This window comes from Musca vetustissima, unplaced genomic scaffold (genome assembly GCF_032173495.1).
Source record: "Musca vetustissima isolate MV318-11 ecotype Yass unplaced genomic scaffold, APGP_CSIRO_Mvet_v1 utg2887, whole genome shotgun sequence".
Taxonomy (NCBI): Eukaryota; Metazoa; Arthropoda; class Insecta; order Diptera; family Muscidae; genus Musca; species Musca vetustissima.
The window spans coordinates 485,868-509,111 of NW_026884039.1; the positions used below are offsets into that span (position 1 = coordinate 485,868).

At 35.1% G+C, this 23,244-nt stretch overlaps 1 protein-coding gene across 1 annotated transcript; it reads right to left on the reverse strand.

The window, feature by feature from the left end:
• Positions 1 to 247: 247 nt before the first annotated feature.
• On the reverse strand, positions 248 to 20,630 carry LOC133331017 (transcription elongation factor SPT6). Its single transcript, XM_061539418.1, has 3 exons — positions 20,496 to 20,630; positions 20,287 to 20,444; positions 248 to 4,903 (listed from the first exon to the last, which is right to left on the reverse strand). The coding sequence occupies exons 1-3, from the start codon at positions 20,616 to 20,618 to the stop codon at positions 271 to 273; spliced, it is 4,914 nt and encodes a 1,637-aa protein (XP_061395402.1). The 5' UTR covers positions 20,619 to 20,630; the 3' UTR covers positions 248 to 270.
• Between the last annotated feature and the right edge of the window lie 2,614 nt (positions 20,631 to 23,244).

Here is a 23,244-nt window from a genome sequence, read left to right on the forward strand (position 1 = left end):
AGTATTGTTTTACCAAACTTATAATATGTTTATATTTTGTATCTAATATAAAGTTGTGGTGTAGGACACTTGAGTTCATAATTTCAAGATTTTAATAACCCAAACATTCAGTTTACTTCTTTGGACCATTTTTCAACCCAAACAACAACGTATTTCAAATTATTTATAAAAAATATTCCAATTTTGCTAAAAAAAGCAAAAGTAAACCACAATTTTTTGTATATTAAAATTAGAAATAGACATTTTATATGTTACTTTATTTGATACAATTCAGTTTTCATCATATAATGGAGTAGAATCACCTAAATTCATAGAATGTGGTGAGGTATTCGTACGGGGAGTGCTTCGAATAGACCTAGGACTTCTTTGATAATCTTGTGGAGGTCTAATTCGATTTTCCTCTCCGTATTGGGGTGTTGGTTGAGAGTATTCAATGTTTGGTGGAGGCATACAATAATTTGCCGCTCTCACTGAATCGTGCCTACTCTGAGGCATAGCAGGATTAACCCGTTTCCGCCTAGCCCATGAATCTGATGCAATCTGCCATTCTAGACTTTCGTTCGTTCGTTGTGTTCGATGATTTTTGTCATATCTTTGTGCATTACCGTAACCAGCTTCTTTTGAATTTCTGCTATTATGTGATTGGTGGCCATATGTCAAATGTGAAGTCGAAGAGCTTGGACTAGGCGTACTACTACCGTAACGCGGAGTTTGAGTCGAGTGGGGAGTGGTATATGGAGTCATAAACGGAGTTTGGCCACTTGGAGTATATGGGGTATTCACATATCCTCCATGATATCCTGGTGTACTTGAAAAATGAGGTGTATGCGCAGAAACGCTTTGTGGTAATTGTTGCGAAGATCTTGAATCAGTTACTCGAGGAGTGTCATACCCACTGTTGCTCAATCTTGAGACTGAATTAAGATGCGAAGTAGATACGGGTGTATTAGATATTATAGGATCAGAATAATGATCTTTAAACCATTTAAGTAAGCCGTTTAAAGAATCAAAAATTTGCCCTCTGAAACGGAATCCTTCGGGGACTACAGTAATGTATTCATGTCGACATTTGTTTTTGGGTAAATATGATAGCAAAAACTTTCCAGGATAATTTTTAGATGCCGAAATAAAATAGTGTATTTTTCTGGGGTCTTTGATCTTTTCTTCTTTTAACAATTCTTCCATTTTATCTTTAAGCCCACCTCCTGTGTCACGATAGTACTTATAAGTAAGTAGTTCTCGCGCACAAGCTGCCATAGGATTGACATGTCTTGCTATAATTTCATCGAGATCTTCAAATTCCTCATTTCCAATCCACAAGCTTTGACCTAGACTAAATGCATTTTCTTTACCTTCTTCGCGCACATCTATGTGTTGGTAAATATCGTTTGTGACTTTCCACGTTACCGTTAAGTGATCCGAACCTTTGCTCGATGGACGAACAATCACTTCACCTTGATCCATGTTTTCCATTATTTTTACCACTTCCGCATATGATTTGTTATGAAAGGAAGGATGTATTATTACACGTTTTACATATTGTTGCTTTGTTTTGACTTGTTTCTGGTCTTTCTCTTTGCTATTGTCAAATTCTTCTTGTTCATAATCATAGAAAGGATCTCGTCTAGGCCTCCATTCATGATTCTTATCCATTAAATCTGAACTCTTTGATGAACAATCTACTGAAAAACGATCAACATCTATTTTAATAATTCTTACATGAATTGCTTGCCCAGATTGTACTCGTTCTTCCGGATTTTTCACGTGCTTATCTGATAAATTTTTAATATGTATAAAACCTGATAAACCATTGTCTAGACGAAGTTTTACACCAGTGGCCTGACCGGGACACGCACCCGCATCAAAGTGATTCCACACTTCCGATAATTCAGGAAAATCGTCTTTTAAACAAAAGGGGCATTGCCAGTTACCAGTTTCATCATTTCGAACAGGATTTGCTTGATCCAATTGTTCCCCTTGGGGCTTCCGATGAGAAATCCCAGCCACGGTCGCTAACACCATTTTTCCAACATAAAATGATTCAGGTGTTTCTTTCGTTAACATATCGAAAAGCTCCTCAGAATTGGCAGAACGATATGGAACCCTAAAATCCTTGTACAATGAATTCAATTCGGATCTTATATCGTAAAGTGTAATGCTTTTATTTCCAAACCCTTGACGTTCAAGTTCTACAGCAAATGCATCAAGATCAAGGTCTTTAAGTCTTTCTGGGCTCTCCAATATTTCTTCTAAAGCTCCGGCGGGATTGGTTTCTTCGTCGTCATATTCCATCGCATCTATTGCCATTTTCCGAGCCCATTCGTATGTTTCAGGATGTACTCTTGAACCATCCAGAACTTCCACATAAGCCTCGGTACTATCACCAAGAGAACTCGTGTCAATTTTTATAAATCCCGAACAGTTTATAAAAACTTTGGGCCCTAAGTGACACAATGTTACTAACTGCGTTCTGTTCTCTAATCTCTGATTTGACTGTTTAAGAATCTTAATTAACGCCAGACCTTTTCTAGGGCCGAGTCCACATATGAATTGTACTAAATTTAATGTATATGAATTTTGTACAGCCATATTTATGTCCACGCCCACCTCATTGGTTTGGTTAATGAATTCTATATAAAGGTGCTCTAATAGTTCTTCCTTCGACAATTGATCTTGCAAAGAATGGTAACGCAAGCATAAAATTTCTTCGTCAGGCCCGCAGAGTTGAGAGTACTCTAAAAGTGGATCTTGTATTTTACGTGCGAGAGAAACAGCTTGTTTGAGTAATGTTGGATATTCCTTAAAATCAGATGCCCCTTTTTGTGAATTCGCATATATTTTTGCTAGTTCATTATCAATTATTTCCACTGCAATATTCGGAAACTGGTCCTCCTCCATTAATTCTTTAATAATTTCTTGAATGTCAGATTGAATCATTTGTGCCTCTCTGGACTCTCCTCCAATAGCTATTACATGTGGCCTTTTACTCCGTATAAACTCTTTTAAATTGTTCAAATCTGATAATTTTAAAGCTTTTTCTTCTGATCTATAAGAAGATTTTCTTTTTAAAATATGAGGCAGTCTTAAGTAATCGCTTACATCTCCTTCCGGTGTTGTAATTGCACAAAATGCAGCCTGCGAATAATCCGGGACATATGCAAGTCCTAAGGAACGAATGCCTTTTGTCGAACCCCAATCATCAAATGTATATTCATCTGAAAAATCAGGTCTAAATGGTGCCACTTTCAACCAGTTTGACAATTTTTTACAGCATGTTCTAAGTACAAAATCTTTGGCTTCTGTAAGAACTATTCTTTTTAATTCTTTTTTTAAATCAGGTATCACCATTTTTCTAAGCGCCAACTCAACACATTCGCCACGAAGCGTATTCCACTCTTGAACAGTTTTCGAAAACTCATCACGTTGGTAAAGTTGTTTTGCTTCTTCTATATAAGATCCAGACGTGTTACCTTCAATTTCCTCGGCAATATTTAGAATTAAAAGATTGTCCTCTTCTGCCATAAAAAGTCTAAGGAATTGTTCGCCAATAAGATCTCGGATTGGTTTATTTTTTAAATATTTCATAGGGTAGCACGGATGATTTTCATCAATCTCTTTTATTCCCTGCTTGGTTGGCCGTACGTTAATTTTTGCCCGTTCAAAATATACTTCACGAATTGTTTTTCGAAGGAGAGGTTCTTTTGACAGTTGTCTTGCAACAACGAATTTAGCTGCATGAATTACTTCATCTATTGTCATGAACTTTGGACATAAGTATTGTCTTGCAAGATCTGATGGACTTATTACTTCTTGTTCAACTTCATGACGCTGGTAACTATCGCGGATATTTTCGGCAAATTGTTCGGGTTGCAATCCGAAATGTTTTGCAAAACCACATATACCAGCCTTACGACACATAGCATACGGACCCGAGTCCTTAGCTTGTTTTAAGTGTTCTTCTTGTACATTTAATTCATCACTGTCTTCTTCGTCGGAAATGTGCTCGGAATCTTGTATATCCCCACCGTCTTCTAAATGTTGTCTGCGTTTTTCCATTCTTTGTTGTTTTTTTTGTTCCCGTTCCTTTTTTCGTTCTTCCTCTTGCATTTTAGGTATCTCATGGGAATAGTACAAAAGAAAATGTAAATGCACGTCTTTTAATTCTTCCATAGTTTGTACATCCCGCAGACGTTCAAAGTCATCATCCTTAAGAACTCGAATGTCCTCCGGTAAATCGGAATCAGATTTTTTCATAATTTCGTTTATTTGATAATTTCGCATTTTTTCAAAAAGAATTAATAATTTATTCTTTCTATTTAGCAGTTGACACCAACGTTCATCGAAGTAATATACTTTCCACAAATCGTCTGTGTTTAGTTCAGGTTTTACGTATTCCTTACGATAAAATGATATGAAGGGTACTTCCAATTGTTGATTTCTTATGAATTCTAAGGCTTGTTTTATCTTTCCTACTGTACTTGGGGGCTTCCTGTTAATTTCTCGACTCTTGTCATTATTATCATGCTGTGATACGGTAGGTTTACAAAACGCTTGCTTATATATCCATTCTGCTTCATTATCTAGTTCGGAAGAACCTTCAGGAACGGGAACTACAGGAACTTGTCTTAACTGCATTCGTTCAGGGATATCAGTTTTCCGAATCTCATTGTCAAGATCTGTGAAGTGACCTCTTTTTAACTCACTTGGTTCATACAAATCAAATATTGTTTTCTTCGGTAACTTCTTGGTTGTTTTTTTCTTCACTCTACCCCGATCATCATCCCCCGCTTCGTCGTCATATTCTTCTCCTTCTGAATCATCTTCGTATTCGTCTTCTTCATATTTGGAAAAGTCGTCATAATCAAAATCTACACCAAAAATATCTTGACCTTCTTGAAGAGACCTACAAAGAAATTAATAAAAAAATTAATGTGTACACCTAAGTAAAATTATATATATTTATATTTATTTTTTTAAAAAATAAACTTATAGTGAAATAAATAAATATGAAAAAAATAAATATGTAATTTTTTCAATTTAAAAAAACAAAATTTATTTTGAAATAAAAAATATTCTATGGAAATCTAAATTGACCCAATTTTTGCTTGGTCAAAAGGGAAAAATAAATTTAGCTAGTAATCGACATCGCAAACTTTATTTATGAATATGACAGCAAATTTACGAGGAATTGAATCTACAAAACGCTCGATTTGATCCTTGGGTATGCTAATCCACCCATCCTGAACCTTTGGGAAGAGGATATTTGTCTATGAATTTTCGACTTCCGCAACCAATGTTTACTATATATGTGAAACTACAAAAATGTTTTAAATTCCTTGTAGGTGAGGTTTGCAAGCATATGATTTAAATTCATTTCTATAAAATGAAGTGTTCTTGTCAAAATCTTGAAATATGTAATATGGTAATAAATAATAAGTTGCGTGGAAGCTGTGATGGTGGTAATGTAAAAAAATGGGTGAAAATGTGCCAAGACGTTTTTTTGTGTTTTTTCCTGATTTGTGGATAAACTACACAACGCACGCACATGTGATCAGTGACTAAGTTGAAGAATACCCCATGAACAATATAGTTCTAATGCAAGGCGGATATAGTAACTTGAATGTAGGAAAAACTCTAAAAACTTATTTTGACAAATTCGTATATATAATCGGGTTTTTCTGAAATCTGATTCGTATAAACATTTTATACGTTAGCCATTTTTAGGGGTTTTGTATAGTAAAGTGCATCGAGCGGCACACTTTGGCCGTTTAATGAAACATCGAAAAATTCATAATTATTAGAAGAGATTGATTCCGTTTATAGGAAAAACGCATGCGCTGCAACAAATGATTTCAACGAATACGCGAATTGCATGTTTTTTTAATATCGATCATTTTTATGTATTTATATTTAGTCATTTTTAATGTCTAAACTCTTATCAGATGAATCTAACGATATTTAACAATGATCTAAAAGAATTTGAAGAGAAAGCGTCGCATATTTTATACGATACCAAAAAATCGAAAATTCAAAAACCTTTTGTTTTAATTAATTAAGTTTAGTGAAAATAGGAATTTATTTTGGAATCGAACAAAAAAGTCGCGCACATTTTTTTATTTTTTTTCGGGTAAACCATATTTCTAATATCAATTCTATTTCCTCCCAAGACACTACCAATTACAATACAATCACTCCTAATTTGATTCAAAGAATTCAATTCCATATAGAATTGTTCTTCATTCGGATGACTATGGTCAATATATTTTTGTTGCAAAAAAAAAACCTTTAAATTATTACATACCCTAATAACATACCCTAGCTTAGCAAGTTTTAATTCTGCATTCAAATTTTTGAAAACTTTTGTATTCAGTTTTTTTATAAGTAATAATTTTTTGTTCTGATGTTTTTCTTTGACCGCAATGATTTCGAATTCCATGGCGCTTACAACTCTACGTTCTTAAATCAAATAGTTGCTAACAATAATTGTAGTCGGTACCTCAGTAATAAATAAAAATATATTTTTTGCTAGTTTCTTATTATTTTGTAATTTTTTCATTTTAAATTTTGGGGAGTTGTTTCATAACGACCCTTTCTGAAGAAGCAAAATACCTACTATTCTTGACCGCAAACTAACGTGGAATAGGAATGTTGGGGAACGCTCTAAGAAAGGACTGTTGGCACTCTACTCATGCAAGAACTCCATAGGTAAGAGCTGGGAATTAAGACCTGAGATCATACACTGGCTGTATGTGACGATCGTCCTCCCCATTCCTTGTTTGGTGGCAGGGGGTCAACAAAAAGATGCTGCTGACAAAATTAAGTTTAGTACAGCGATCGGCTTCAATTCTGATCACCGGAGCGTTAAGAAGTACACCACAGGCAGCCTTGAATGCAATCCTGAACCTCCAACCACTGGACGATCTGATTAAATTCCAGGCGGCCAGGTGTGCCCTGAGGCTCCGGGAAACGGATGCCTGGTAATCGCTGAACTATGGTCATGCTAGTATCCTAAACATAACGCCAGGTTGTGACCTCTTGAGGGGGAATAGTCATATTAGTGTCTATGTTCCCTCTCACAGAGACATTAACGACATCAAAGTAGAGTTTCCTAGTAGGGAATCCTGGACTAGTGGCTACTTACCTTTGCCAGGCCTGTCATTCTTTACAGACGGGTCAAAGATGGAGGAAGCACTAGTGCAGGTGTTTACTGTAGGGAATTAAAAACCTACAAGTAATATAAACTAAACAATCTTTGCAGCGTTTTTCAAGCAGAAATCCTTGCAATCACGAATACGACCGAAATAGTAAAATCACTTACTGCCGTCATTGCGGGACCGGTGACTATATATGTCGATAGTCAGGCAGTGACGTCGTGTACTATAAACTCAAAAGCAGTTCAAAATTGCTGGTTTTGCCTTAATCAATGGCACGTTAAATGTGCTCGAATTAATGCAAAAGTAGTGGACACAATTAGGGATAATGTTGGTGTCCGTTGGTGCTGTGTTCATTGTCGAAAACTCTGAGCCGACTTTTATAACTTTGTAAAAGACTTGCAGTCGGAGCTTGTTTCGATGAAAAAGGAATTTACATCGTTATCAAAACGTTTTGAGAATTGTTCCAATTTGTTCGAAAAGTACCAAAAGCTTGATGAATTTGTATCATCACCATCTGTGTCTGGGCAGAAACGTAAAAGGTCTGCGAAAAAGGCTCCCAATAAAGTCGTGCCTAGTCGCAAACCCACAGCAACAACAATCACTGATTGTGTCCAGACATATGCTAGTGTTGCGTCACATTCGGCCTCGAAAATCGTTAAGGATGTAAATGAAGTGATTAATCCAAAACCTGTGAGTATAAGTAGTGCTAGTCTGGAAAAGACTTCAAAACCTACTCACGGAAATCAGGAATCATTAGTTCAATCATTTAATGCGTCTTCCGTAGCTGTCACTAGCAGTTCCCTCCAGCCTGGTCAAAGACCATTATCTAAGGTATGGTCTTTGAACAGGCAAATGGTACAAATGGTATTTGTATCTAGGTTTGCACCAGATACCTCGGCTGAGGATATAAATTATTATATAAAATCAAAAATCGATGGAAATTTCTTTCTAGTTGTTATAAGCTCCGGTATGCTTTCTCAGAAAGTATATCATCTTTTAAAATCGTAGTACTAGAAAGTATGTTTCATCGACTAATTTCGAGAAAATTTTGTCCTGCTAATGCATTTGTAAAGGAATTTCTGGAAAGATCTGAAAAATTAACTTATTTGCCTCAGAGGGCTGAAATATTGCCAAAAAACTAAATATGTTTCTCAATGTTTGCTATCAGAATGTAAGAGGGTTAAACACAAAATTAACTCGATTATTCTCTGATAGCCTTGGTTTTAATTATGATGTTATAGTATTTTCTGAAATTTGGTTAAAAGCATCCGTGTTAAATAGTGAAATTTTGTTTTCTAAATATCAAATATTTAGAAAAGATAGAGTTGTTAAAAGAGGCGGTGGCGTTCTTATTGCAGTTGATGACAAATATTGCACTAATTTAATTGAATTAAACTGTTTTGATATCGAATTTATTTGCATAACCATTGAATTAGAAAATTTTAAATTATTTTTGACTTGCTCATACATTCCTCCCTCATCGCAACTTGATATTTATAATCAGCATGTGTTAGCAATAAATTCAATCACTAACAAAATGAATGACTCTGATATTAGTTCTCTCTGATATTAGTTCTCGGTGATTTTCAAGTATTAAAAATTATAAAAATAAACTTTTTTAAAAAATATAAAAAATCAGGCTCCTATATACGACAGAGTCCCGAAAACTTTACAATCTTTATTTAAACAAGATTAAACATAATTTCAAATCCAATCCTAAATCTTTTTATGACGTTGTTAATATAAAAAAAAGCTACGTCAAAGCCCACCATTTTGAAATTCAATAATCGGACATTTGAGAAAAACTATGAAATTTCAGAGTGCTTTGCAAATTTTTTCGCTACAACATATTCATATTCACCCTGTCCAAATAAAGACAAATATAGTTATAAATTATCGACGATAGATCAAATATCTTTGCCTTTTTTACAAAGCCAATATGTTTCTAAAAATCTACATAATTTAAGGTCAATTAAAAGTCCAGTACAAATTGATTACTGATGTAATTTCTCATAAAGTTCAGCCAATCTTAAGTCCATATCAACATGGTTTTCGTAGTGGCCTCTCAACCATTACCGATCTTATTCAATTTTCCTCAACCGTCATAAAAGGTTTTATTCAGCGTAATCAAACCGATACAATTTACACGGACTTCAGGAAAACTTTTGACAGGGTTTACCATGAACTTTTAATATATAAATTAAATCAAATTGGTTTCAGTATAAATTTAGTTAAACCGATACAATTTACACTGACCTCAGGAAAACTTTTGACAGGGTTAACCATGAACTTTTAATATTAAATCAAATTGGTTTCAGTATAAATTTAGTTAAATGGATATCATCTTATTTGCGAAATAGATCACAGGTTGTTGTTGTTTTTGTAGCAGCTTGTAGTGCTGTGTATTTCTTCTATTTTCTTTAACCTGGTTCTGCAAATCCATTAATGTTCCTTCCGGTGTTCCCCAAGGAAGTCATTTAGGTCCACTCCTCTTTCTTCTATTTATAAATGATTTGCCAAATGCAATACTCCATTCCAAGTTGCTAATGTATGCAGACGATGTCAAGTTGTTTATCACCTATAACTCTATGAAGCAAGCTGATTTACTTCAAAATGATTTAAAAAGCCTTTTTCAATGGTGCGAATTAAACTGTACGGATTTAAAACTAAACAAATATAAGCATATGTGTTTTTCCAGATCTTCTATTTTAACAAGGCAATGCAATACTAATGGTACTGTTTTATCAACTGTGGATTCATTTGTTGATCTTGGTATTTTAATGGATCCAAAATTAAATTTTAATAATCATGTAATTTATATGGTAAACAAAGCCCACGGTGTCTTAGGATTTATAAAACAATGGGCTAAAGAATTCTCTGATACTTACATTACAAAACAACTTTTTACATCTCTTGTGCGACCCATATTAGAATATGGCTCTGTTCTATTGAATCCCCAATGTAAAGAGCGGGAGAAAGGAATCATACATAGGACTTGTAAGGTCGAATGTCATTTCAATTCTGATTTTATTATTTAAAATTATTCCTTAAGAACTACCTAACCTAATATAACTTAGCCTAATACACATAAGAGATAACATATGCTCATTTGTTTAGATTACTAAATGAGCGCACCAATATCCTTGTGTGTGGGCTGCTATTAATTCTTCATTATCAGCTCACACACTCATAAAACCACATTGTAGTGATCTCTATTTACTCACCCGCTGAGCGCATGTGTATGGAAATATCCTTTATTAGCGTGAAGTGTTATCATCCCTTATGTGCATACATGCACACACAAATAGATTTTAGGACTGCTTATCTATTATTTACGACATATGTAAATGTCTAAAACATCCTAAACTAATACAACCAAATATCATGTTCATATTTTTATGAACACCCAATATACAATATATTCCGATTAAATTGAATCAGCGCAGAAACAATTTCTACTTTTTGCACTGAGAGGTTTACATTGGAATAGTGTCTTTGTATTGCCTTCTTACACTAGCAGGTTAAAATTAATTCGATACATTAAAAAGTAGACGTATTATGTTGAACACTATGATGGTAATTAAAATACTAAACGGTAATATACCCTCAGACTTCCTAATTTCATCCATTAGAATAAATGTTCCTTTTCGATTCAGTAGATTGCTGCAGTTTTTTTTGCGTTTATTTTGCTGAAGATGCCGTCGCAGTGTATTTGCAATTTCTGCAATGAACATATTGCAAAATCTAAATACAATATTGGATGCACCGGCTGTGCAAATTACTTCCACTTGGATTGTGTGGGTGTATCTGAAAGTGAGGCTCGAGTTAATAAGGCTCTTAGATATACGTGCATTACATGTATCCGTGCTTCTGGTGGTGATGGTGTGGCTGGTGTTGTTGATCGTGGCGCTAGTGTTAGTTGGGTTGCTGGTGTGATGCCTGTTTCTAGTGCTGCACTTGTTAATGCGGATGCCTTACGTAGTTTGCAGAATGATATGTTATCTACCGTGAAGCTAAAGATGGATGCTTACATGGCACAGTGTATGCAGGAGTTTAAATCCCAAACAGATGCTCTTTTTGAATTGTACAGTGCTGAATTTTCTGAGGTGAAGAGCAATATCACTGAGCTGAAGCAGTCCGTTTGTGATCTGAAGTTAACTGTCAGTGAAATGAAAAACACTTCTATTAGTGTGGAAAAGAAGTTAATGGATAGAGTCCATGAATTGGAATTATATAATGCTATGCTCCAGCGCAGACTGAATCGATCGAATGTCATTATTAGAGGATTGCCGGACAATATAAAAGACCTTAGAGCGCTAACTGTAAATATTGCTAAAGTTTGTGGGATGCAACTGGTGCCTAGAGATTTGCAGCACTGTTGTTACATATCTGACCGTAGAGCGGTGTTGGTGAAATTTAACTCTGTACAGGATGCGTAATTACTCTAAAAAGGGTCGTATTCTTCTGAAGGAGGTAATTGAGAATTGCATTGTGGAGTCTCGAGTGTTTATAAATGATCACTTAATTAAGTCGACCTCCAAACTTATCTGTGCCTGTAGAGATTTGCTTAAAAGGAAGCATATTAGAAAATTTAAGCTGCTTAACGGTGATCAGTCCTTGGTTGAAGTTCTTCTTCCTGATGGAACGAAAACTAGGTTCGAGCAGCAGGAACTTATTAATTTTGCCAATCGATCCCGAGATTCGCAGATGCGGAATGTATTGGATAATGAATGTGGGGCGGTGCAGTTTCCTGTTACATAGCCATGTGATGTATATTTATTATTGTTGATCTCATTTTTCTTAATTTTAATATTATTTTTCTTAAAACAATTATTTTTTTGAATTGGTATATTCTTTATTGTTTAATTTGTTATTCTTTTATTTTTATTATTTTGATATGCATTCGATGTTTAATCGAACTTTAATAATTATGCTCCCCAGTCTCTTATTTAATTTTTATGTGCCCTGATGTGAATCTAGGGCCTGTAATTAGCGATGCTCAATTCTTTAGGCAGAACATTCATTGTGGTGGTGGTAAGCTTACGTATGCCCATTTGAACTGTCAGAGCATTCGTCCTTCTAGATTCAATAACAAATTGGATTAGATAAAGTGTCTACTTGTTGGCAGTGGAATTGATTTTTTTGGTGTGACTGAGTCTTGGCTTAACTCAGCTGTCTCATCGAGGTCATTGAGAGTTCCTGGCTATAAGGCTCTACGCAGTGACCGCATTGGCCGTGTAGGTGGCGGTGTTATGTTGTATGTATGTGACAGATTGTCATATAAGGTGGTTTTTAAATCGGATCATTATGGTATATGCGAGTCTTTGTGCGTCGAGCTGTGTTTCGGTGCATATACGTTGCTTGTTGCCGTTGTATACCTGCCGCATGGAGATGTAGATTCCTTTCGTAGCATTCATGAGGGTATTTTTGATTCATATGCAAATGTGTTTGTCTGTGGTGATTTTAATTGTAACTTATTTAAATCTTCGAAATCTACGTTGATGCGGGGCATATGTAGGTCTCTTGGGCTTTCTATTGTCCACAATTCCAAGCCTACGCACTTTGATCTTGCTCATAGTTCTACCTCGCTGATTGACTATTGTTTGATCAGTGGTCCCATGCGGCTGGGCTTTTCCTCGCAGGGACAATGCCCTAGTATATCTCACCATGCACTTATCTTTGGGATGATTGATTTGCCTGTAGTTGCTGAAGAGATGGTAATTGAGTATCTTGATTTTTGTAATGCGGATTGGGTGGGTATTTGTGATTTTGTGTTTAATTTTGATTTTTCTCCTCTGTATCTCACCAGTAACGTAAACAGCCAACTGGCCTTGTTTGAGACTTTATTTCAGAGTTTGCTGTTTTTTGTTCCTCTTGCTACTCGTCATGTTAACCCCAAAAATGATGAGTGGTTGAATTCTGATGTGGTGAAGTCAGCTCGTTCGATTCGGGATTTAGCTTACTTTGAATGGCGCAGAGGGCCTACTGATGACAATAGACGTATATATTGTATCTGCAGAAATCGTTGCAAAGCTGTTATGCGTAATGAAAGAAGAACATTTTATGAAAAGTTGTTCGGTCGTATGAACAGTAGTCAATTATGGAAGTCTCTTAGGTCCTTTGGTTGTCTGGATTGTGGTGATGATGTTCCTTTTATTGATGTTAATACTGTTAATGATTACTTTTGTAATGTGGGCAAATCTAATCCTGGTGTGAGTGTAGGAATTGATGGTGCCTTTGTTCGAGAGTCATTTAGGTTTTAATGCGTGTTTATGGAGGATGTTGAAAGTGCTCTCCGCAAAATTAAGTCTGGAGCTGTAGGTTTTGATGGCATTCCTATTAATTTTTTAAGAGTGTTTTTCCATACATATCGGTTCACTTTTTGCATTTTGTTAATTGTATTTTTATGACGTCATCCTTTCCGCAAGCTTGGAAGGTGGCTCGTGTGGTGCCTGTTCCGAAGAAAGGGTCTTCATACAGTCAGTCTAACTTGCGCCCAATAAATGTATTGCCGGCCATGTCTAAGATGGTAGAGCATATTATTAAAGATGCTATTTTGGAGTTTCTTGATGATCACAAATGCCTGAGTAGTTCTCAGTATGGTTTTCGGCGTGGCTGCAGTACTACTGTGCACTTATTATCCCTTACTGATGTTATTCGTGATGTTTTTGATGGTTCTGATGTTGGTCTTCTTGTTGGTCTTGATTTGTCTAAGGCCTTTGATTCAATTGACCACGCGCTGCTTATTCGCAAGCTTAGAGTCAAATTTGGATTTTCCATTTCGGCCTGTAGACTAATTTCGTCGTATCTGGAGTGTAGATCCCAGTTTGTTGTGCACAAGGGTGTCCAATCTGATGTTGTCTAATCCGGTGTGGAGTCCCGCAGGGTTCTGTACTGGGCCCATTACTTTTTATTATGTTCATTAATGACATCATGGATTCTGTTACTGCTAGTGATTGTAGTCTCTTCTTGTATGCGGATAACATACATGTTTTCTTTAGGAGTGTTGATCTCGCCAGGTTGGAGAATCTGGCTAACACAACGTTGCAATCTCTCTCTATGTGGATCTCTTCCAATGGTCTTGATATAAACTGGGATAAGACTGAAGCTGTTTTGTTCAATTGGTGCTATGACGGTTCTATGCCTAATATTTGCGTTAGTTCCTTTACTATTAATATTGTTGGTGAAATGAAGTGCCTGGGTGTAATTATTGATGCCAAACTGAGTTTTTCGACCCACATTGATCTTCTGTTGTCCCGTGTGCGATTCCAGCTTAGGAGGCTTTATAGTGTCCAAGCATATTTGCCTCTTGGCGTTAGGGTGAAGGTGGCTATGTCGTTGTTGATGTCGCAGGTTATTTCGGGCTCTAATTGTGGTCATTTGCATCGGCTCCAAAAGGTTGTTAACTCCATTGTTCGTTATGTATATGGTTTGGGTCATCATGTTTCCCAATTTGTTGTTAAATTTCTTGGCCTATCCTTTTATAATTATGTTGAATATTGTATCCTTTTGTGTTATTATAGAATTATGAGAAATGTTGATTTACCACTGTTTGTGATGTGTAGATCCTCTCGGAACCCTCAGTTGTTGTATCCGAGGTTTTCGTCTGCAATTTGTGAAAGATCATTTGTAGTTAGAGTCGTAAGATCGTGGAATCAGCTCCCTTTGAGCCTAATGTTGCATAATGTTACTTTGTTTTTTTTTTTTTTAATTTTTGGCTGGGGAGCCATTTTTATTTAAGTTCGTTAACATTTATGTTATAGATTTATACATATGAAATTTAATGTCTGTGGTTCTGATATTGCTCTTGGGCTCGAGAGGAATATATAGTATATTTATATGTATGATTCCTTAAGCTTCCTTTCCCCTCCACTTTTCTTAGCAACAGTTAAGTAGAGTGCAGTGGATTGGGGTTCTTGTTTGGAATCTGTTATGTTAGGGGTTTGCATTAAATTTCATTACTGTTATGTATTTTTAATTTATTTAGTTTATTCTTTGTTTGGATTTTTATTTTTTATATATAAGTTAATATAAGTTATTGGCCATGCTGGCTTTTTTATATTACATTGTATGAAATAAATGAATAATACAACTTAATAACAAACTAGCTGTTGAAGTAGATTTCTGTAGCTGGTTTCCATCATAATGCGGATTATGGTGTGTATGCGATCTTTACGAAAGGGGAGGTCGCCCCCTCGGTCGGCATGGGTGGGAAAGTGAGGCATGGGAACGTTCGATAAAAAAATGGTATGTAGCTTAAGCTATTATAAAAAAGATGACATGCAAAATTATTTTTTTTGGAAATTTTGTACTGAAATGGTACTAAAAAGTACTAAAACTGTATTACGCCGAACGATTAGAAGTAGACGTATATATTGTATCTGCAGAAATCGTTGCAAAGCTGTTATGCGTAATGAAAGAAGAACATTTTATGAAAAGTTGTTCGGTCGTATGAACAGTAGTCAATTATGGAAGTCTCTTAGGTCCTTTGGTTGTCTGGATTGTGGTGATGATGTTCCTTTTATTGATGTTAATACTGTTAATGATTACTTTTGTAATGTGGGCAAATCTAATCCTGGTGTGAGTGTAGGAATTGATGGTGCCTTTGTTCGAGAGTCATTTAGGTTTTAATGCGTGTTTATGGAGGATGTTGAAAGTGCTCTCCGCAAAATTAAGTCTGGAGCTGTAGGTTTTGATGGCATTCCTATTAATTTTTTAAGAGTGTTTTTCCATACATATCGGTTCACTTTTTGCATTTTGTTAATTGTATTTTTATGACGTCATCCTTTCCGCAAGCTTGGAAGGTGGCTCGTGTGGTGCCTGTTCCGAAGAAAGGGTCTTCATACAGTCAGTCTAACTTGCGCCCAATAAATGTATTGCCGGCCATGTCTAAGATGGTAGAGCATATTATTAAAGATGCTATTTTGGAGTTTCTTGATGATCACAAATGCCTGAGTAGTTCTCAGTATGGTTTTCGGCGTGGCTGCAGTACTACTGTGCACTTATTATCCCTTACTGATGTTATTCGTGATGTTTTTGATGGTTCTGATGTTGGTCTTCTTGTTGGTCTTGATTTGTCTAAGGCCTTTGATTCAATTGACCACGCGCTGCTTATTCGCAAGCTTAGAGTCAAATTTGGATTTTCCATTTCGGCCTGTAGACTAATTTCGTCGTATCTGGAGTGTAGATCCCAGTTTGTTGTGCACAAGGGTGTCCAATCTGATGTTGTCTAATCCGGTGTGGAGTCCCGCAGGGTTCTGTACTGGGCCCATTACTTTTTATTATGTTCATTAATGACATCATGGATTCTGTTACTGCTAGTGATTGTAGTCTCTTCTTGTATGCGGATAACATACATGTTTTCTTTAGGAGTGTTGATCTCGCCAGGTTGGAGAATCTGGCTAACACAACGTTGCAATCTCTCTCTATGTGGATCTCTTCCAATGGTCTTGATATAAACTGGGATAAGACTGAAGCTGTTTTGTTCAATTGGTGCTATGACGGTTCTATGCCTAATATTTGCGTTAGTTCCTTTACTATTAATATTGTTGGTGAAATGAAGTGCCTGGGTGTAATTATTGATGCCAAACTGAGTTTTTCGACCCACATTGATCTTCTGTTGTCCCGTGTGCGATTCCAGCTTAGGAGGCTTTATAGTGTCCAAGCATATTTGCCTCTTGGCGTTAGGGTGAAGGTGGCTATGTCGTTGTTGATGTCGCAGGTTATTTCGGGCTCTAATTGTGGTCATTTGCATCGGCTCCAAAAGGTTGTTAACTCCATTGTTCGTTATGTATATGGTTTGGGTCATCATGTTTCCCAATTTGTTGTTAAATTTCTTGGCCTATCCTTTTATAATTATGTTGAATATTGTATCCTTTTGTGTTATTATAGAATTATGAGAAATGTTGATTTACCACTGTTTGTGATGTGTAGATCCTCTCGGAACCCTCAGTTGTTGTATCCGAGGTTTTCGTCTGCAATTTGTGAAAGATCATTTGTAGTTAGAGTCGTAAGATCGTGGAATCAGCTCCCTTTGAGCCTAATGTTGCATAATGTTACTTTGTTTTTTTTTTTTAATTTTTGGCTGGGGAGCCATTTTTATTTAAGTTCGTTAACATTTATGTTATAGATTTATACATATGAAATTTAATGTCTGTGGTTCTGATATTGCTCTTGGGCTCGAGAGGAATATATAGTATATTTATATGTATGATTCCTTAAGCTTCCTTTCCCCTCCACTTTTCTTAGCAACAGTTAAGTAGAGTGCAGTGGATTGGGGTTCTTGTTTGGAATCTGTTATGTTAGGGGTTTGCATTAAATTTCATTACTGTTATGTATTTTTAATTTATTTAGTTTATTCTTTGTTTGGATTTTTATTTTTTATATATAAGTTAATATAAGTTATTGGCCATGCTGGCTTTTTTATATTACATTGTATGAAATAAATGAATAATACAACTTAATAACAAACTAGCTGTTGAAGTAGATTTCTGTAGCTGGTTTCCATCATAATGCGGATTATGGTGTGTATGCGATCTTTACGAAAGGGGAGGTCGCCCCCTCGGTCGGCATGGGTGGGAAAGTGAGGCATGGGAACGTTCGATAAAAAAATGGTATGTAGCTTAAGCTATTATAAAAAAGATGACATGCAAAATTATTTTTTTTGGAAATTTTGTACTGAAATGGTACTAAAAAGTACTAAAACTGTATTACGCCGAACGATTAGAAGTAGAACTCTGAAATTTGGTATACCGCTTTGTCAATAATCAGCCAAAGGGCGTGTGTGAAAAAAATGGAATTTAGTACTAAGAAGTACTAAATATTTTATTTCAATTGAACCAGTAGAGATACTTATCGGAAACTTTATATGTATGCTGAAGATATTACAAATAGAATGTTGTGCAAAAATTTCTTTTGGAAATTAGTACTAAAATGGTACTAAAACTGTATTACACTGGAAAGTTTAAAAGCAGAACTCTGAAATTTTGTATGATGTTTTGTCAATGACAAGCAAAGGGGAATGTGTGAACAAATTTTGAAAGTTAGTGCTAAAAGTGCTAAATATAATATTACAATGGCACAGGTAGGGGTAGATATCTGAAACATAGTATTTAAGTTAAGCTATTACAAATAAAATGATTACAAAAATATTTTTTGGAAATTAGTGTTAAAATGCACTAAAAAGTTATAAATATATTACAATAGAACCGATAGGGATAGAAATCTCAAACTATATGCATCATTTTTTGGATATTAGTATTAAAATTGTGATAAATGTACTAAATAAAAACTACAATGGAACCATAGAAATCTGAAACGTAGTACGTACGTACGCACCAAATTTTCGTCTTTGGAACCCAATTGCAAAGAAGCTACGGTGAGCACATTCCTCAGATATACACTAAGCGAAGCAAAATCACGAGTTCTACAATCCTAGAATAAGTTTAGTCCATTATCTGGATGCGCGTTGTGATTATATGTGCATTTTTTACATTACCACCATCGCAGCTTCCACGCAACTTATTATTTATTAACAATATTCTAAGACTTTGATAAGAACACTTCATTTTATAGAACTGAATACAATATGCAATATGTTCATACTTCGCGAGTTATGTAAATAGGTGGTTATTTTGGACTCAAACAATAAATTCGCCCGAATATGTTGGACTTAATAAGGTGCTCAAACTTCAACAGTGTTTCGAGTCTATATCACAAAATGTTAGCTTTGCCATTAAAGCCAGCGTATTTAATTAATGGATTTTACCCTGGTATTTATTTATGCCATTCATAAAATATTTCGATTTTTCGGTTTTTGGATGCAGAAAGTAGATGTATTTAAAAATCTATTGTTTATATGAACAATAAAAACAACATCTCATTTACAGATTGGAATCCAGAACTTTTGTGTCTGCAGTAATAAAATTCGAAAAATTTAGGAAATAGGTCAGTTTTTTCTTAAGGGGACCCCCCCCATTCTCGGGGTCAAAATTTTTGTTGACTTAATTCCAATCTACACTAATTCAAGAATGTCCCTGCAAAATTTCAAGTAAAAATCTCAAGAACTCTTGAAGATATAGCCGATTTATTGTGTCAGCATCAAGTGACGGCTGACGGGCTTCTCAAACTTTAAACGCGTTTTTCTCTAAACATTTTTTTGCGAATGGCGGGCACGATAACTCAAAAACTAATAACCCAATCGATTTCAAATTTTTACACGTTTCTCTGTGAGTGTATAGCTATCGTATGAACTAGGATAAAGCCAATCGGTGAAGATCTTCCTTATTTTTTAACTTGGTTTTTGGTAAAAAATCGGCGATTTTCCAAAAATATTTTTTCAAAGGTCCACCATTTTGTTAATTTTAGAGCGAAGTCAATAATCCTAGTTCATACGAGAGCCAGACATGTACTCTTTCTAACACCGTTGGAATTTTCGGATTCCGATGTTCCAGTGAGGAGTTATCATGCCCGCCATCAAAAATAAGGACTTTTCTTTGATCACAAAAAACAACAACAAAACAACAACAAAATTTTTTTGTAAATTATTTTTCTTCCTCTTTAAATCTTCAAATATATATGTGCAAAGTTACAAACCTTAACAAGCATTGGTATTCATTTACCAGCCCATTTAAAATCTTAAAAATAAAAAATCGAGAATGGGGGGGGGGGGGGTTCCCTTAAAAATAAAATGAAAAATATATCATATAAAAAACAATTTATTTGGGTATACATTTAATTTTCCGAATTATGGACTTATTTCATTATGAAATAAGTCCCCACTTTTAGGGACTTATTTCATTTTATTTTGGGGAGTTCCTTCATTTCGGTGGGGAGTTATTTCTTATTGCTTTTTAGGGATTTATTTCATAATAAAATAAAGCCCCAAATTTGGGGACTTATTTCATACCGCCATAAAAGCACCGCTTATAATATAACGAGGGAATTTGCTTAAAAGAACCAAATTCGCAGGTACTGATTTCGGCTTATATGATTTAGATTTTATTTAGTTATATTTGGAATATTAAATGATTGAAAATTGACAACCGAAATTCTACATCGATACGACCCACGTTACTAAAGAAACATATGTTATAGTACATGTTTATAATTTTAACTATAAATATCAACTTACGCATCTGTAAATATCGGCTTCCGTTTTTTCTTCTTCTCTGCAATAGGTCTTCCTTCATCATCTACAATAAAATCATCAGCATCAGAATCCGTTTCTTCCTCGTCTTCTTCGAAATTTTCGGGTTCTCTATTGCTTTTTTCAGATTGCCTCTCAGCGTTCTATTTAGATACTTTGTCATTATTATATATTATTAAATTATTCATACATACCTCGTCGTCGTCGAAAAGTTGCTCTGCTATAGCTTCCCTAGCCAGGCCTTCGTCAACGTGATCATCATCTCCATCGCTCTCCTCCTCTTGTATCCTTCTTAAACGTTTGAAACGTTTCTGCATGTATTGTAAATATAAAGAAGGAAAAAGATTATATAGATTAATAAACTTAAATATTATAATCGGATTGTTATTTAAACAGAATTTTAGCAAAATCGGTTAACTGTCCGGGGTTTCGTCTCGGTTAACACTTCTTTTTTTCTTTCTGCCTTTCCCTGCCGACGAGGAGGCGACCTGCCCTTACGTAGGGATCGCATACACATGCGATTAGTTCAACGCTCAAGCAAAAATCTACATTGGAGTATACAGAGTTAAAGTCAATACACATTTTACTAAGTGGATCTCCCATAGAGTAATTCGTGCGGTGGAAGTCTACATATACGAGTTGATAGTGTCTACTAGATCGGGCGGGAACATTTATTCTAATAGAAGAAATTAGGAAATTCGAAGGTATATTACCATTTAATATTTTTAGTGTCTACTAGATCGGGCAGGAACATTTATTCTAATAGAAGAAATTAGGAAATCCGAAGGTATATTACCATTTAATATTTTAGTGCCATCATAGTATTTATTCAACATAACACGTCTACTTTTCAATGTAGGCAAACGAATTAATTTTAACCTGCTAGTATAAGATGGCAACACAAAACTACTATTCCAAAGAAAACCTCTCTGTGCAAAAAGTAAAAATTGTTTCTGCACGGATTCGATTTTATCAGAATATATTGCATATTGGGGATCCCATACAACAGAACCGTATTCTAATATAGGTCTAAAAAGAGACGTAAATAGTTGTTTCGTTATACATGGATCCGAGAATTCTTTGGCCCACCGTTTTATAAATCCTAAGACACCATTGTTAAAATTTAAATTTGGATCCATTAAAATACCAAGATCAACGAAAGTATCTACAGTTGATAAAATCGAAGAAGAGTTTCTAGAAAAACACATATGTTTACATTTATTTAAATTCAAGTCCATACAATTTAAGCTGCACCATTGAAATGGACTATTTAAATCGTGCTGGAGTAAATGAGTTTGCTTTTCAGAATTATGAACAACTTGACATCATCTGCATACATTAGCAATTTGGAATGCGATACAGATTTTGACAAATCATTTACAAACAATAGAAATAGAATCGGGCATAGGTAACTTCCTTGCGGGACACCTGATGGAACATTAATCGATTTTGAAAGACAAAAAAAAAAATTGAAAATTTACTTTTTGAAGAATATTGTGAATGTCAATAAACTACATGTGTTGACAAAGTTTTACACGTCTGCGGTCAAAAAAGGAGCTTCTATTAACAAAAAACAAAAAGACGTAACTACAATAATAATAATATAATTAAAAGTGAACTTAGAAAAATCTTCATTTGACATATTTATAGCTTTCATTCAAAGCTAGCTAACGATATATATATATATATATATATCATCATAAATCCAAACGGACGTAACTACACTTTTACTAATTTTACAAGAGAAGCAAAAAACGTTATAAATTTTTAAAAATTGATTATAATTTTATGTCAGTTACTTCCTTTTGACTTGATATTTTCTGACACAAAAGGACGTAACTACAACACAATTGTAGTACAACAAACTGAATAATAATTATCCGATTGAGACTAATTTGTACAGCGTACCAAATTGGATCCGGAGTGACGTGTGTTAAGTTTTGTTGAAATCGGTTCAGATTTAGACATAGCTCGCACACATATTTTCGTCAGATTTTGTGTAAATGGTGCATTAAAGACCCTATATTTCTTTCGATTTGTACGAAATTTTGCATAGCATACTGAATTGAATCTAGAGTGATGTGTGTGAAGTTTTGTAAAAATCGGTTCCGATTTCGACATCAAATATTCCTCCGATAGCGATAGAACTTTGCACAGGCTCCTTTTCCACCCAGTGGGATACAAAAATACCTAATTTTAGCTGATTAGTTAAAAAATGACGAAAACGAAAGATTGAAAAAGTGGATGTAATGTGGATGTAAACGTGCTTGAAAAACCCTCTCGGTCGAAAGTGAATAAAATCAATCTTAAACTGTTTAAAATTAAATCTCTGAGTGACACAAATACTAATTAAAGTGCACTTCAACCCAGACATATGGAGTTTTTTCTTAATTTGTGATATTTACGTCAGGTCAATTTAATAAATACTCTCGTATTTTCGGATTGCTGTTGTTTTGCTAATAGAAAGCATAGAGAAAACGAGAAAAAGAAGAAAACAACTTTAACGCCGGGTTTACAACACTACTTAATACTCTACGCCGATATTGTGTATCCAACCAGTTTGACGCCGTCGCTTTGCCTTAACCTCAACTTGATGTTTTTGCTTATCTAAGGAATATAATAAAGCACAGGAAAAGACATGTTTTTCCTTGTGGAGTCTGTCATCTGGAGACGAGTGGTACTAAGAGTTTATTGTGTAGATCGTGCAATTCATGGATACATGCTGCATGTGATAATCTTTCAAAAACTCTTTTTTTCAACATTAGACAAAAACCGAAACCTTGCATACACACGTGTACGTTGTGTCGAAAATCCTCCAGACTATTCAGATTCTGCTTTTAAGGCTGAAATGAGGAACGAATTTTCTTCTCTTAAGGAAAGTCTGCGTATCCATGCTGATGACATAAAGAGAGAACATGTTGAAATGAAAACTAAATTTGAACA